Below are 15,555 nucleotides of genomic sequence, written 5' to 3' on the forward strand. Positions count from 1 at the left end.
AATGGCATTTATATTATGGCGGTTCTAAAAAACTGCCATAATATTTGGATATTATGGCATTGGATCTTAGTGCCATAATTAATTTGTATAAAATGGCAGTTTTAAGAGATTTTGGCGGTTCTAAACCGCCATTATCAGTGCCCATTATTTAAAATAGTCTCAAACTCTGATTCAACCCTAGAATTACATACCAAAACAAAAATGACGCTGCCACTGTGTTAGAAGAAGGACGAAAACGACGTGGTCACTGTGATCTGCTCCGGCGACGATCTACTTCAGCGCCGACGGCGTTCTCCTCTGACCAGAATCTCCTCTCCATCGAGATTCTGTGTTGTGAACCAAAACTCTCTCCTTATCTCCTTTAGTGACGATCTCTCCAGCGATAATCTCCTATGGCGATGTTCTCCTCCGGTGGCGCGTTCTCCTCCTCCATCAAGATTTTCTCCAGATCTGTGAGTTTCTCCTCCTTTTTCGAGCTTCTGCTCTGCTAGCTTCTCCTCATGCATTGACGTGCCTTCTCCTCCTCGATCTATTTCTCAGTTTGCGTTCTAACTTCTCACTTCTAGATCTGTAACTAAATTCACATCCTCTTTTTCTAATTACTTCAATGATTACAGGAATGATGCATAGGACAGATCAATGGCGGCGTGAATTTGATTCACAAACATTTAGTAATAATGCATTGATTGCACTCTATGTGTTTGTTATTTTGCTTCTTAGAAATTACTTCTGTTAGTTTTGTATTTGGCTGTATCTCCCGGTTTAAGACCTGGAGTTTGTTCTTCGTTGCAATTGAGTTTCAAGGATTTCGGGATTTAACTTGAATTCTACTTGTTTAAAACTGGATATGTTATTGGTTGCTTGAATTCTTTCTATGTTTCGATTATTGATAGCAGTTGGTCCTTCTTGGAAGAAGGATCAAACATTGTTAACCCTGTTGGTAGCCAAGGTTGTCCGGATAAATACTTAACTTTCTATTTGTTAGAATATGTCTAGTTAAGTTTTCATTCTCATGCTAAACAAGTATTCATTGATACTTATATTTCATATGATGAGGAACACATAGATTCTTTGTACTACTCAGAACAACATTATTTTGATGATGAGGAACATGATCATGTGTTTCTAGAACAAGGAATAGATTCTGAGAGTGAATGCATATTTCTCATTCTCTGTTCTCACAGCTTCTTGCTATTAACTACCTTCACAGATTCTTCTTCACCTTCACCATGAAGAAGAAGCAGCCGCTTGCATCTCTCTTGCTGCTAAAATAGAAGAAACACAAGTTCCACTTCCTCTTGATTTACAAGTATAATTAATTCTATTAGAAGAGACATCATTTGGGTTAGTTGATGTATTTCCAGTTGAAGACCGCAAACATACTTTGCATGAGGTTATTTTTTTATTATATTTTTAATGATAATATATATGTATATATTTACTTATTTGAACCTGTTCCATCATTGGCTTTTGACACCTATTTGTTGCTGTTTCTGTGTTTTAACTTTTAAGTCTCTAGCAGAGATCAATTTACATTTGATAGAGGCACAAAATACTGGAGGTACTTCTTAACTGTGAATGATATGATGTTAATATTGTTCTTTGATGCTGAAAGGATTTACTATTTGTTATGTGTTTCGTCTGAACAGAATCAGATGGCATTTTATTCCCAAAATCTAGTCTGAGAAATTCTCCTTGTGGCAATGGCACCAATTTCCATACTTCTTTAGTTGCCTTGCTTTGAATGTTTAGAAACTTCCATTCTGATGTTTATTGGGGGCCATTTTTTTAGTGGTACTGTTAATCAACTTTTCATTTGTGCACTCAAGGAATTGTTGGCTGTTGTTAGTTCTTTGCTTTTAAACTCACATTTTTGGTGTGTAATTTGTGTGTATGCATTCTTTTATTTATGGGTTCACTTGGTTCTTATTATCTATGAATCTTGCTTTCCTTATTCCTAGGAGTTTGTTTTCCTTTGGGAAAGGGCATGTAACGTGTGCTTTATATTCCTGAAAATGAAGCTGTTCTCTTGAATTCTAGGGAGAAGGCGCCTTACATGATCTGTGTTGAAGTATTGAGATGTGACATGATAAGGTATTACTTCAATAGTAATCCCCATGAGTTTTAAAGAATATAGCAGTTCATAAAATGAGAAACATATTTCTGATATATTCCCTTCACTACAAAACATTTATCATAGCAATTCCAAGGATACATCCAGTCCTCATAAACTTTCCAAAGGTGGAATTCCCTTAGCAAATGGAGATGCTCTCTTGCCAAAACCACCACCATGGGCTTATCCATTGTGGACAACACAAGAGGTTTATCGTAATAGCAATGATAGGATGTCATTAAATTTTTAATTTGAGAAGACTGGCCAAGTTATCTTATTACAATAATATAATGAGTAACTCGAATCATTAAGTTACTCATGCATGCAGTAGGTAGATTGTTGATATTAATCTGTAATGCGGATCCATGACTTCACTTAGTTAAAGATTATGCGTTGATTATGCATTTCACACTGGTTAGTTCCACTTTGCTTGGGGATATTGCCATTATCGGTTTATTAAGTCTTTGGACATCCCTCTTCCCTTCTGCTAGCTTTTGGTATTAATTTAGACCTACTCAGTTTTGAGATGTATTAGACCCTAATCTATTGTTGTTATTGGGCCACTGTAGATGCCAGCCCTAAGTTTAGAGTTTGTGTGTTGTGTCCATTGCTTGGAGATATGGGCATGATAGCCTTTATAATTGCTTGGGCTTCTCACCCCCCACCAGCTAGCTTCTGGGGTTGTTAGATCTACACAACTCTAAAACAGACCATGACATATAGATGATTTATTTCTTTGTATGATTCCTCCCAATTAAACTAACTTTTAAGCTTAAACTAGAAAGTATCTACAAAAGTTACCACTTAAATGCTATGCAGTCATCAGTTACAGGGTTCGGGCAAAGAATCAAGCAAAATTTATGCCGCAAGAAGTGCCCAAAAATAATTGGCAACGAGTTATTACTTATTAGTAAAGCACTTTTTAATTCTAAAATTTTTGCATGCTTATTTGCAATATTTGGAAAACCAATTCCTAGTTTCCTAATTCCTACAGATTCGGTACAGAACAAATTTGATATATATTAGCCAATTTTTTCTTTAGTAATAGAAAAATGATATGACCTTATTAGATAATAATTTAAAAATAATAATAATAATGAGCAGCAATTTTTTTCAAAAGAAAGCTAGCAGCATTAACAATGAATAAAGGCAATTTTTTTGTCTCTCTTTCAATTAGAAGTACTTTAGAGCAATAGCAATAGCAATCTTTATCTTTTTGGCGTTGAGTGATTATCTTGATCATAAATGTAAGATTTTTTTGCTGCATCTGAGAAAGAAGTGTGAGATAAGGGGATGAAAATTGGTACATAAAGCAGTTTCTGATATTGAATGTCTCGTGTTCTTTCTAACTAAGCCATTAACCCTAAACCTCATTTCTAGACACATACATTAGATTTGCATTTGAAATTTGAAGTCTAGATTTCTTTTTGAGGAATCTTCTATTGACATATTTCATTCACTGACTTCTTCGATTTTTTTCTCTATTATAGGAGTCTGAAAGGGCTGTGAGCAGAAAAGAGGGTTTAGCTCTCGCCAAAGAGTTGGGGTGTTTGCTTCTCAAAATTAGTGCTAAAACTCGAGAAAATGTGGAGCAGTGCTTTGAGGAACTTGCTCTAAAGGTACAATTTTAGATATCTGGTTCAGTGCTGGTTTTCTTTAGGGAACACATAGTTTAAAGCATAAAAAACAAAAAGTTAAGATTGTCCTATTAAGTGGGAGCGGCTATATCATAGGCATTTGTTCTAAATAATTCAATGAACTTATTTGGGTACATAGCATTTACAGCTGTTAATGCAGAAGTACCAAAAAAAGGATTGCTACATAAAAGTGACTTAAAAAAAATGCTAAGAAACGAATGAAAATTGAAATTGCATGCGTAAGTGGAAGGGAAAGATCAACTGCTATGTAATGCTTTTTTACTGCACAATCCTGACAAATAATAATATTATTATCTTGGTTTATGTTCTTTCTTTTTTCATTGGCTTTACTATTTCTCTTTTATAATTATTTATACTTTCCTCTATTGTAGCATACTTACAGGCTTCCTTTAATTCATGGTAAGTGTGTTTTATACTTTCCATATCGTAATAAAATTATAGTTTCCTCTTCATACCTTTTATCACAGTATTTATTCTGTCTTGCTTAATGCTCCTTTTCAACATTCTTGTTTGTTGACACTCCTTTTCTGCACAACGTAATTTACTAATCAATTCATTGTATTTGATAGTCTACCATGATGTGGTGTTTTACTTTTTTGCTTTTGGCAATTGGCGGATTTCTTTTTTGTAGATGGACGACAGTCCAACCACCGGAAGTGTGAACACCATGACTGCCGAGAAGCAGCATCTAGCAAAATTACTTGTATGGAAAAAAATCACTTGTATGGATCAAATTAGTCATGTTAGTTGTATGGTAAATTATGTCTATAATCCTAATTATTAAACTACCCTTTAGCTTTTCTAATCTGTTCTCATTATGTTCTTCCTATAATATGTCTTAAATCATGTAGCCAAAACAAGAAATTAACGGGGATCTTGATCATGGTAAGAGGATATTGCAGTGCTCTTAACAAAATCCAACCTGATGCCATATCCAAGATATGTTTATTCTATTCTGTTTTTCATGGAATCAGTCATATTCTATGCTCATCTGGTTTCACATTGTTCTTATTGATTATCACGACTAATTGTTGGACTTGAATTGGTTTATTAGGTGGTTGAAGTCCCCAGTGATGTTGATGTTCTTCCTGATGGGAAAGCACTATCTGTGTATCAATACTTTGAAAATATGAGGAACTTTCTTGTTGCTCTTGAGAGATTGGGGCTTCCCACTTTTGAAACTTCTGATTTGGAACAGGTGATTATTATTTTTTTTATTATTATAAAAGAAATGATAAATGAAAGTATTATAAAAGAGATTGGGGCTTCCCATTTTTTTTTATTATTATTACTTAGCTGGTGGAAGAGGCATGAATTCAATTAGCAGCTTGCTAAGTGGTATTTACTAGTTTTCTCACTCTCTGATACTCTAATAACAATTAATATATTCTATACTCCCCGCATCATGCAAATTTTCTCATTGGGTAAGTTTGTGCGTTGCCTCACTTCAATGCCGTGTGTGAGTTATCTTTAAGTAGTTCTTTTGCTTAATGCTTCATTATTTACAGGAAGGAGGCATAGATGTTTGGGAGCATACATATTACTTACAGGTAAAATTTTGGGCTTGGTAGGTAACTAGTGATGGCATGATTGTTGTAATGACATTATTGAAGGCCTGTTTTTCTTTTCAGTGTGATGGTTATGATTTATGAAATGTTGTGTTAGCAGAATATTGTGTGAGAAAATCTGCTTCCTTTCTTAATATATTCTTGATGATTTCATTGATTGAGATGTCTCTTCATTATAAGATGAAACTAAATGAGTAAATGACTCTTTTCTCATAGGAAGCTAGAGTTTTACTAGGAAGCCTTGAATATCAGAAGGATAATTTTGTTTATGTTTTCAAATCATATTTTTGTTGTAGGAATTGAATCAAGAGAGTGAGATTTCATCGCCAAAAGAGTTAGGAAGTAGGTCTTCTGGAGCAAGCAATAGAGCAGCATGAAATATGATGGAGATTTTATGTATTAAGAGTTACATGTTATGACATTTATAGTTGAAAAATTATGTTATGTTTGATACTTTGTATAAGAGTTATTACTTTTGTTTTCTAATACTAAAAAATCATATATTATGTTTAATACTTTGTTTCTGAGTTATATAATATTTTGTTTATAGATTATGATTTCTAATAATAAATATTATTTGTTTAACACGATAAAAATGAGGGTAAAAATTGCATTTTTAAACGATAAAAAAGTGTCACTATTAGGGTTAAAACGGCAGTTCAAAAATGACATTTTAACCAATCAAAAGCCACTTAGTAAGGGTAAAAATGGCAGTTCAAAAATGCCATTTTAACCGGCTAAAATGCCATTCTGAGGGTAATAATGGCGGTTTAAACTGCCATTTTAACCAACCCTTAAACCGCCGTTTGAACCGCCATTTTAACCCAGTAAAAAATCGCCGTTTTAACCTGGAAATAATGGCGATTTGAACCGCCGTTTTAACCCAGCAAAAAATCGTCGTTTTAACCTCAGGAAATTGTGGCGGTTTTTAGAAAACCGCCATAATAACCAAAATGGCGCTCTGAATTATGGCGATTTTCAAAACCGCCGTACTTGGTAATAATGGCGGTTCAAACCGCCGTAATTACCCAAAAAAACTGCTGTTTTTACCCAAATTTTTTGTAGTGTAGACCAGACATTGCTCATACGGTTGGTACTGTGAGTCGTTTTCTCTTTAATCCAGGTAAAGAACATTGGAATTCTGTTAAATGGATTATGAGATATCTCAAACGTACAACTAACTTGAGTTTGAGTTTTGGTGGTGAGAAACCTTTGCTAGTTGACTTTACGGATGCAGACATGGCAGGAGATATTGATTCTCGAAAGTCTACTTTAGATTATTTGGTCAAGTTTGCAGGGGGAGCTATTTCATGGCAGTCAAGGCTACAAAAGTGTGTTGCACTTTCTACCACAGAGACAGAGTTTATTGCAGCAACTGAAGCATGGAAAGAGTTGTTGTGGATGAAGAAGTTTCTTGCAGCATTTGGTTTTAAGCAAGACCGTTATGTGTTGTTGTGTGATAGCCAAAGTGCTATTCATCTTGCCAAGAATTCTACTTTTCATGCAAGATCTAAACATATTGATGTTAGGTATCACTGGATACGGGATATGTTAGATTCCAAGTTGTTGAAACTTGAGAAAGTTCACACTGATGACAATGGTGCTGATACGATGACAAAAGTATTGTCAAGAGAGAAGTTTGAAACATGTTGTTTGATCGCCGGAATGGCGAGAGCCTCTACCTAGTCGAGAAGGGGGAGATTTGTTGGGTTTTTTTTCTCTCATTTGTAAGGTCCAAGCCCAACATTTTGAGGGTGTTTCTTTGCACCCATTATGCCACAACCCTAATCAGATTTTTGGGGTCAATTTGAGAGAAAAGAGAGTAGCCACCAAGTGAGAGAGAAGAGGGAAAAACAGAATTTCTATTTTTATCCAAAGCAGTAAATTTTAAATATCAGTTTCTCATTCGTTCACCGTTGGATCGGCTTAAAATTTGAACTGCATATTTCTTTCATCTTGTTATTCATTCTGGTCGGTGAAGATGTTGATTGAAGGTCTGCAGTGGGAGAAATTGGCTTCAAAAGAGAGAAATTAGGTTTTCCGTTTTTACACAGAGCAGCAATCTTTGAACAGCGATTTCTCATTCTTTCACCATTGGATCAATGTGAAATTTGGACTGTAAATTCTTCACATCTTGTTCTTCATTTTGAATGGTGAAGATTTTAATTGGAGGTCTGCAGAGGAAGAAATTGGCTTCGACAGCAGCTCTATTTTTTTTGGGTATATTTCATCTTCTTACTTCTCATTTGAAAGCTTTGGTGCTTTGATGTTTTGGCTGGTTATATACACATTTTTGTGCTTTGTTTGAGACTCTTTTGTACCTCATTTGATTATAGTGGAGCTATTTCATTGGTCTGGATGACCCGTGGTTTTTACCTCTCATATTGAGAGGGTTTTCCACGTTAAAATCTCTGTATGTTATTGTTATTGCTTTACTTGCTATATTTGCTTGTTATAGTTGCTGCCATATTGTGTTGTGAGTACTTCTATATTGTTCTTGTGTTGGATATTTGTGTTATTTCCGTTGCTAGGCTTAGATTGCTTATTACCACTCTTATTATTTTAAGTCTTCCCGCATGAGATAGTAAGCCTGCTTTCCGTTTACAGTTTCTTTTAGATTTTCTCCACCACCGGTCTCTGAGTTTAGGACCATGATTCCAAATATATTTTCGTTTTTCTCTAAATTAAAGCTCGTATCCTTAGATAAATACCATTAATGTATTCGATCAACCCTATACGAGCTTATTCTAGTTTACATAATTTATTAGAATCCATAAAGTTTTAACATCATTCCAACAATTGTCTAACTAATTTGAATCATGAAATGCGGCACTAAGGTTCACTGTAGTTGGTAAGTTTCCATCATAAGTGCATTTGAAGACATCTGGTGTCTTTACAAGACGAGGTCCAAGTTGCACCTTGCTACTTTTAGGACGAATATCCTGCACACATACACAAACATGAATTCATATTAACATTTTTCTTGTGCTAACAATTAGCTTAATAATTATTTTCTCTTGTTAATGCATTTTTGGACCAAGATGATATAATTAATCCATACAATAATATGGTTTGATACTATACTACTACTGAAAACTTATATTATTTAGGACATCATCAATACTTAATTAAGGCCATAGATGATGTTTTGCAACAGTGAGAGAAAATAAGTGAAGATTAATTTACCTGGTCAAATATAGCTGTTGGAATGGCCAATGTCGCACAAGCATTAGGGGAATCAACAATTCCAGATATTCTTCCTTCACATGGGCAACAAGACAAAAGAATATATGCCTATTGTTCAACACATAGCAAATTAGCAATTCAATTAGCCTGGTTTCCATTTTTTTTTTTTTTTGGGTTAGCTTTCAGTGAAATATAAAAATAAGATTTTCCTAATAACTAGGTTAGTTTTTAATGTTTCCAATACAATAAACTTTGTTACATACACACAAGAAATTAAACATTAAATCAGTCACACAAAATATATATTTAAAATAATTTAATAAATATATGTATCTATCTATATATAAATATATAATAACTAATTTGATAACTAATTTTTGTATATATATAATACGGTTAAATATAAAATATATATTAAAAATAAATTTAAATAATATATATTTATACATAAATATATAATAATTTATTTGATAACTGATTTTTTATATTCACATTAATAAACTTCAACTTATATTAATAAATTAAATTTTTCAATATGCTCATTGTATTTAAATTAGATACAGACTTTAACTCTTTTTTCTTGTGGGAAAAAGAAAAATACAGCCACCTATTATATATAGAAAAAACACCATGATGATCCCATCTGTTGTAAAATATCTAATAACCACTTCATTCGACACCCACCCACCGCCCACCCCCTAACTCAAAAATCTGAACTCAGTCCTAATAATCAAACATTTTAATATTAATGTCAATAATCAAACTTTCCACCAGAAATAGTCAAATTTAATTACCATACTTAACCAAAATGTTTTGTGAAGAAAACAATTAAGAGTAAATGACCAAAATTATCTATGAAAGATGATTCATTTTTTAAAATTATTTTTCGAAAATATTTTTTAATTAAATTTATCTTTTAAAAATTTTAAATTAGTCACATAGTTCTTCCATCACTTTTTTTATTGATGTGACATGTTAAGTGATATCACACTTATCACAATACATACTTAGTAATCTTTATTAAGTTTATATAATTAGATAAAATCAACTCCAAATTAAAATGAACCTTTAAAGATTGAAATATCTCAATTTGAGATTGATTTTATCTAATTTAATATATAAATTTATCATGTTAATAACCAATTAGGATTATTTGGTGCATGTTGCGATGTCACTTAATATGTCATATTCGCAAATGCTAATGCCATAAACAATAAAAATGATAGAAGGACTAATATAACCAATTTAAAACTTTTGAAGGACGAATTTAATTAAAAAAAATTTATTTAAATATCAATTTAGATAACAGATAATTTTTTAAAAACGAATTTCACTATTTACTCAAACAATTAATATTCAAAATGTTCTAATGAAGGTAAACAAGTCATTAATAATCAAGCATTTTAATATATACAATCATACTTTGCAATTAATGTAACAAAACCTTACAATAATTAATCCAAAATATTTGAATAACTAAATAAAACTTGTCAAGTCAAATAATACTTACTGCCTTATACTGGTAATATGTATGTGACTGGTTTCTGGCTCAATTTTAGGGTTCAAATGGTATTTTTGCTCTTTCTAATGTATTTGGATAAAAGGGAACTGAAAATTTATTAGTAATTCCCAGTTTGTATATGCGAATATATTATCGTTAAGGTCAAACCTGTTCCTTGGAGTATCCAAACTTGGATAGGTAGTCAATAGCATTGAGTGTTGCTCGCTTGTAAGCAACACTTGCATCTAGAAAGTGTTGCCTCCCACTTTCATCCACACTAATCCCTTCAAAAACCAACCACTCTGAGAATCTTGGCTCAACAGGGCCTATCTCAAATATTGGATTCACATGAAGTGGAGTGGGCCCCATTGGTGTAAGGTACTCTCTCATTCCACCCCTTATAATTTCGCACCTAACACATAAAAATGCTTGATCATTAATATCAATCATATATATTTTATGATTGAGATTAAAACTACTAAAATACTTGATCCTTTAGTACACTTAAATATTTCCAAATATATATAGAATAAGAAAGACACAAATTAATGATTTCTACATATACTAACTTAAGTTCTAGGAAGCCACTCATCTCTATGGCACCGCAAAATGAGATCTCTCCATCACCCTGTGAGAAATGCATGTCACCGGTGCTGAGATTTGCTCCTTCCACAAAAACTGGAAGGTATATCTTTGAACCTCTACTAAGATTTTTTATGTCACAATTTCCTCCATTTTCTCTTCCCGGTATTGTTCTTGCAGCCTCTTTCGCAATCTTCTCCCATTCAACGGTGCCTTTTGGAATCTACAACAATGACACTTAAACTAAGAAAAATAAAAGCCTTAAAATGACGTAGAATTTGGATTTCATCATCATAGTGCATACCTTCCCAAGGTGACAACCTTTTGTTGATGGTAAGTTTGCCAAGGGTCGTGAGTGTAAAACCTCACATAGTTTAAGAGACTTGACCCCATTTTCTTCAACAAGCCTCTCTCTTTCGTTCCATATATTTAGCAGTTCCATTGATGGTGCAGTTCCAATTATTCCAGGATGTGTTAACCCTGGAAATCGTACTCCTGCTCATTTGTAATATGCAAGTACCAAACCATTTATAAAACACTTATTATTTCCAATTTAAGATTGTATCGTAATGAACATTATGATTTTAATTTTAAAGTACTCTTGGTGTAGTATGGGTTTTAAGAAAAACAACCAATTTAGGTGCCACTGTTTGTGAATGGATTGTTTTATTTCACTTATTTGCTTAAAATATCAGGTACGTACTGAATAATCTATTGACTCATATCACATTTACTATCAGACATGTAGTGTCAATTTAAGTAGGATTGATTCGTCGTTTAATGATGAATAAAATATGAATTAGCAGAGCAGTCTAAATGGGCGGGCAGATTCAAGCCAACTTGTCACGAGGAACGAGTAAAATTGAAATTTTGATTTGTCCTTTTTTTTTTTGGATGAACCAAGAAAACATTTTGATTTGACTCGACTCATCTAAAATGACAAGTTAAATGAGTAGACTTGTTTTTTTTTTATTAAAAAAAGCAATTAAAAAAATACCAAATAATTCTAGCATTTTTTTATTTTAAGCAAATATATAGAAATAAGGAAAGTTTGTCATACTTTTATATATTTTGGGACTAAACAACGAAAAGTCTAAAAATCTAGTTACGAAGTTAGCATTACAATAAGAAGACGGTTTAAATTTTTTAAAGAATAAAATCGGGTAAAACAATTCGACACATATTCTCTTGACTCAAACCTGCTTAACTCACAGGTTATTCGAATAGAGCTAAAATCAATAAATCATCACACTTATAAATGAGTCATGGAGACCAATAAATAAATGAGTCATGAATCGACTCACTCCTTTTACGAGCAAATCAAGTTAATTCGTGAGTCGTGACTCATTTTGACGGCACTATCATTTAATATGATATTACACAATTTTTAAATTAATTTTACAGAATTTTATATCAGATAAATTAGACATAAAAAACATAGAATTATTAAGTTAGTTCCTCAATCTGTAAAATATTAGGTGATTCAATCTTAAAAAATAAATTAATAAATTATTTTCCAATTATATTTTAAAAATGACAAATTGATCTTTAAAATTTTTTAAAATTAATTCCATGAGAAATTACATTGTCGAGAATTTTAAAAGATAGGAAACCAATTTATTTTTACTCTATTACAAACTAATTATCAACATTTTGAAACATTAAATACATATTTTTCATTTTAGATTTTATTAGTGATTACTAAGAGTTTGATTGGTTTTTGTTTTTATTTTAAATATTTTTTATTTTTAGTATTTTTTATTTGTTATTATTTTCATTGATTTCACTTTTTTCTGCAAAATATTTACAAAAAGAGTAAATGATCAAAATAGTACTCGAAAGTTCATGTTATTGACAAAAATAACTCTAAAAGAAGATAAAAAAAGATGATAATGACAAATAAATTTTTGAAATATTTAAAAAAACGACAAAAAGAACTAGATATTAAATATATATTTTAAAAAAGACTTTAAAGGTAAGATTTTGATATAATTTGTTGCAAGCATTATTAGAAAAATAAGATCTTTACCTCTTTAAAATTTAGTGATTTTATGTCAAATAAGTATTTTAAAAAAAATTTTATTGTGAAAGACAAATTTGTTTTGAAAAATAAAAATAAAATTTTAGAGATCAAATTTTGTCTCAAATTTTTTTGATACACATTCTAAATATTTGCTCAAATATTGTCACAAAAATTCGTATAAAATATTAGTCGTTTGCTAAATATAAAAATTTTTTTGCCACTTATAAAAATATAATATTTACTGGTTTTTTGTTGTCATATTTTTAAATTATTTAATGATCGTGTTATCCGTAACATTTTTTAGAGATCTTTTTTATCAGTATCTAAATCTTTTAAATTGGTAGTTAACTTTTAAAAATATAAATGAATCAGATCAGTAATTTATGGAATGATATAGATAATTTTAAAATGGCCAATAGTAAATCACCTGGTATCTGAGGTGAATGAGCATAAATACCCTCAAAGTACCAAATAGCTTTAGCAGCACTAGGAAAATGGTCTGTCAAGAAACCACCTCCATTTTCTCTGTCAAATATTCCTGTATACCCCCATTCATCTCCGGCCAGAGGACCCAAGTTGCATATCTCAACGGCAAGAAGATCTCCAGGCTTTGCTGCTATACCATCACTGTCAACAATTCTAATTGGCCCACTAAGATAGTGGGTCTGAATCATTTAACTACCCCGGTTAGACTCCAACTCCATAGTTGATTAACCATAAATAATCATTCAGTTGAATAAAAGGACTAGCTAGTTATAAACTATCTAAAAAAAATCAACCAAGCTAGGTATATGTTAAATAGTCACTACTAATAAAAAATATATGTTAAAAGAAAAAGTCTAAGGCCAACAACTTTTGTGTTTTGTGGTCAGCACTTAACTATAAAAAAAAGTGAGTGATCTCTCACCATTTGATGTAATCTCATACTATTAAAAAGACTATTGATGGCCAATTGATGGTTATAAAACACAAAAGTTGCTGTCCCCTAACACTCCTCTTAATACATATTAAAAATAAATTAAATTATATATATGTATATAAAAATATATATTGATTAATTTGATGAATGTTTTTTATGCACATAATATTTTTTAAATATATATATATATATATATATATATATATATATATATATATATATATATATATATATATATATATATATATATCATGTAAAATTTTCCAAGAATCACGCAACATTTGGAATTTTAATTAAAGGAAACAGACAAAGGGAAATTTTTTGGTATCCTCAACTTTTTCATGGGATACCAGTGTTGTATGTATATCTTATAAGAATCAAGGGTTAGACTTACTCCATGTTTTTTTCTTCACCAAAATGTACTTTAAATAAGTAAATAAATAAAAATATCCAAGTATCGAACTCTTAAGCTAAATAATAGCCACTTATTAGGAACATATTCTTATTACGCAAACCTCATTCTCACCGAAATCAATTCTAATGGCTTCTTTTAAAACCATTATAATATAGTTATGCTGCAATAATATTAAGAAAAACATTACAAAAATATTTAATCTCATATTTTCGTAGCAATAAAATTGATCGATCTAAAATTTAGTACACTTAAAAATTTACAAATAGAAGCATTCTATTAGATGATAGTATAATACTGAACAATACTACATGAATTTTAAATCTTAAATTCTAATAATATAAAAGTAAAATATTAATCTAGCTAATATCGATAAAAGTATTTGCTCCCTAACATTTATCAATACTTTATTCACAGCACATCAAAATTCGCATCATAAATCGTAACAGAGTCAGTTACTTTGTTTGTACAGTGCGTTAATTGTGTGGCCTAAAGAATCACGTTTCTTAGTTATATCCAAAATAATAATTAAAAATAATCTTAGTTTTATTTATACCATATATTTTTACCTTTTAAGATTTTATAAGCAAAAAGTACTACAAATAATGATTTAAAAAAAAAAAAAAAACAAACATATCCTAAATTTCTAACGTAGAGAGAGAATGGATTGTGTTTGTTTCATACTTACAATAGAAAGGTCTACAAGTTTTATGTCCATTGCTGAATTATCATCTTTAATAGCTCCACCTGTCCAATCCACCATCTCTATTCTAAACACTTCACCAGTGTTAACTTCAGCAACGTATGGTATGTGAGGGTGCCATCGGTTATGGAGGGGAAGCTTTTGCTCCCATGGCTTCTTCTTCAGCTCTATTGGCACAACTAGTCTTGGAGTTGGTGGAGCCATGGATCAACTATAGTATATGCCTCTCGAAACAAAGGACTAATAATTGAGGTAGATAAATGTGTTCTATAAAGTTAAAGTTTGGCTTTTTTTTGTTGGTATTTAAAGTTTGGCTTTATGCTTTCTACAAAGACAACTGTGTAATAGGACCACAAAAGGGGACTAAAATTGTCTTAGTGTAGGCCACGTCTTAGTCCCCATTAATAGTGTGGGCCTTTGAGTGTATTCTTGACAAAAAATAAATGAATCACCCAAGAAAAAATAACTAAGAAATCAACAAGTCATCATCTTGTAGAAGAATACTAACAACTAGGAAAAAAACAAATAGCAGAGTGAAAAATGAACGAAAAGTTATTATATTTGGGCCTCTGTTGTTTTTGGGTGTTGGGCTGTTTGTGCATTACTATGCTCCAATATGTCCTTACAAGCCAGAGGATGATAGATGTTGAGAATCTCCAATTTGAACAAATTTGTATGGAACGGTTGGAGAGAAAGAGGTTTAATAAAGATATGGGCCAGTTAACCAATTTGGGTTGGTCGAGTGGTCAGCTCACTCGTCCGCTTAAGCAAGTGTCGGGGGTTCGAATTCCGTCTTGTACATGCAGGAACCCATTGGCTAGCGGCAGACCCTTAAATGGAGCTCCGATCCGCGACGGATTAGTCCTTGGCCTGTCGAACCGGGGGATACC

At 31.8% G+C, this 15,555-nt stretch overlaps 1 protein-coding gene and 1 long non-coding RNA gene across 2 annotated transcripts; one reads left to right on the forward strand and one right to left on the reverse strand.

Annotated features, from left to right (window-relative positions):
- The first annotated feature begins 3,608 nt into the window (after nt 1-3,608).
- On the forward strand, nt 3,609-5,852 carry LOC112723846 (uncharacterized). The gene is made up of 6 exons (XR_003163195.3): nt 3,609-3,732; nt 4,143-4,170; nt 4,403-4,525; nt 4,623-4,969; nt 5,280-5,321; nt 5,636-5,852. It is a non-coding gene; the product is annotated as an uncharacterized lncRNA (long non-coding RNA).
- Nucleotides 5,853-8,011: 2,159 nt separating this feature from the next.
- LOC112720640 (uncharacterized) lies at nt 8,012-14,948 on the reverse strand. Its single transcript, XM_025771656.3, has 7 exons — nt 14,651-14,948; nt 13,059-13,296; nt 10,913-11,103; nt 10,596-10,831; nt 10,195-10,438; nt 8,526-8,633; nt 8,012-8,281 (listed from the first exon to the last, which is right to left on the reverse strand). Exons 1-7 carry the CDS (start codon nt 14,867-14,869, stop codon nt 8,147-8,149), a joined length of 1,371 nt encoding a protein of 456 aa, XP_025627441.1. The 5' UTR covers nt 14,870-14,948; the 3' UTR covers nt 8,012-8,146.
- Between the last annotated feature and the right edge of the window lie 607 nt (nt 14,949-15,555).

Source organism: Arachis hypogaea, chromosome 11 (genome assembly GCF_003086295.3).
Source record: "Arachis hypogaea cultivar Tifrunner chromosome 11, arahy.Tifrunner.gnm2.J5K5, whole genome shotgun sequence".
Lineage (NCBI taxonomy): Eukaryota > Viridiplantae > Streptophyta > Magnoliopsida > Fabales > Fabaceae > Arachis > Arachis hypogaea.

What these genes read in the sequence shown, in the direction of transcription:
- LOC112720640 (XM_025771656.3), bottom strand. Translation starts at nt 14,869, where the DNA reads ATGGCTCCACCAACTCCAAGACTAGTTGTGCCAATAGAGCTGAAGAAG. An exon ending in AAGGTTGTCACCTTGGGAAG is followed by an intron (nt 10,832 to 10,912) that starts GTATGCACTATG and finishes TCATTGTTGTAG; the next exon opens with ATTCCAAAAGGCACCGTTGA. An exon ending in AGTGGCTTCCTAGAACTTAA is followed by an intron (nt 10,439 to 10,595) that starts GTTAGTATATGT and finishes TTTATGTGTTAG; the next exon opens with GTGCGAAATTATAAGGGGTG.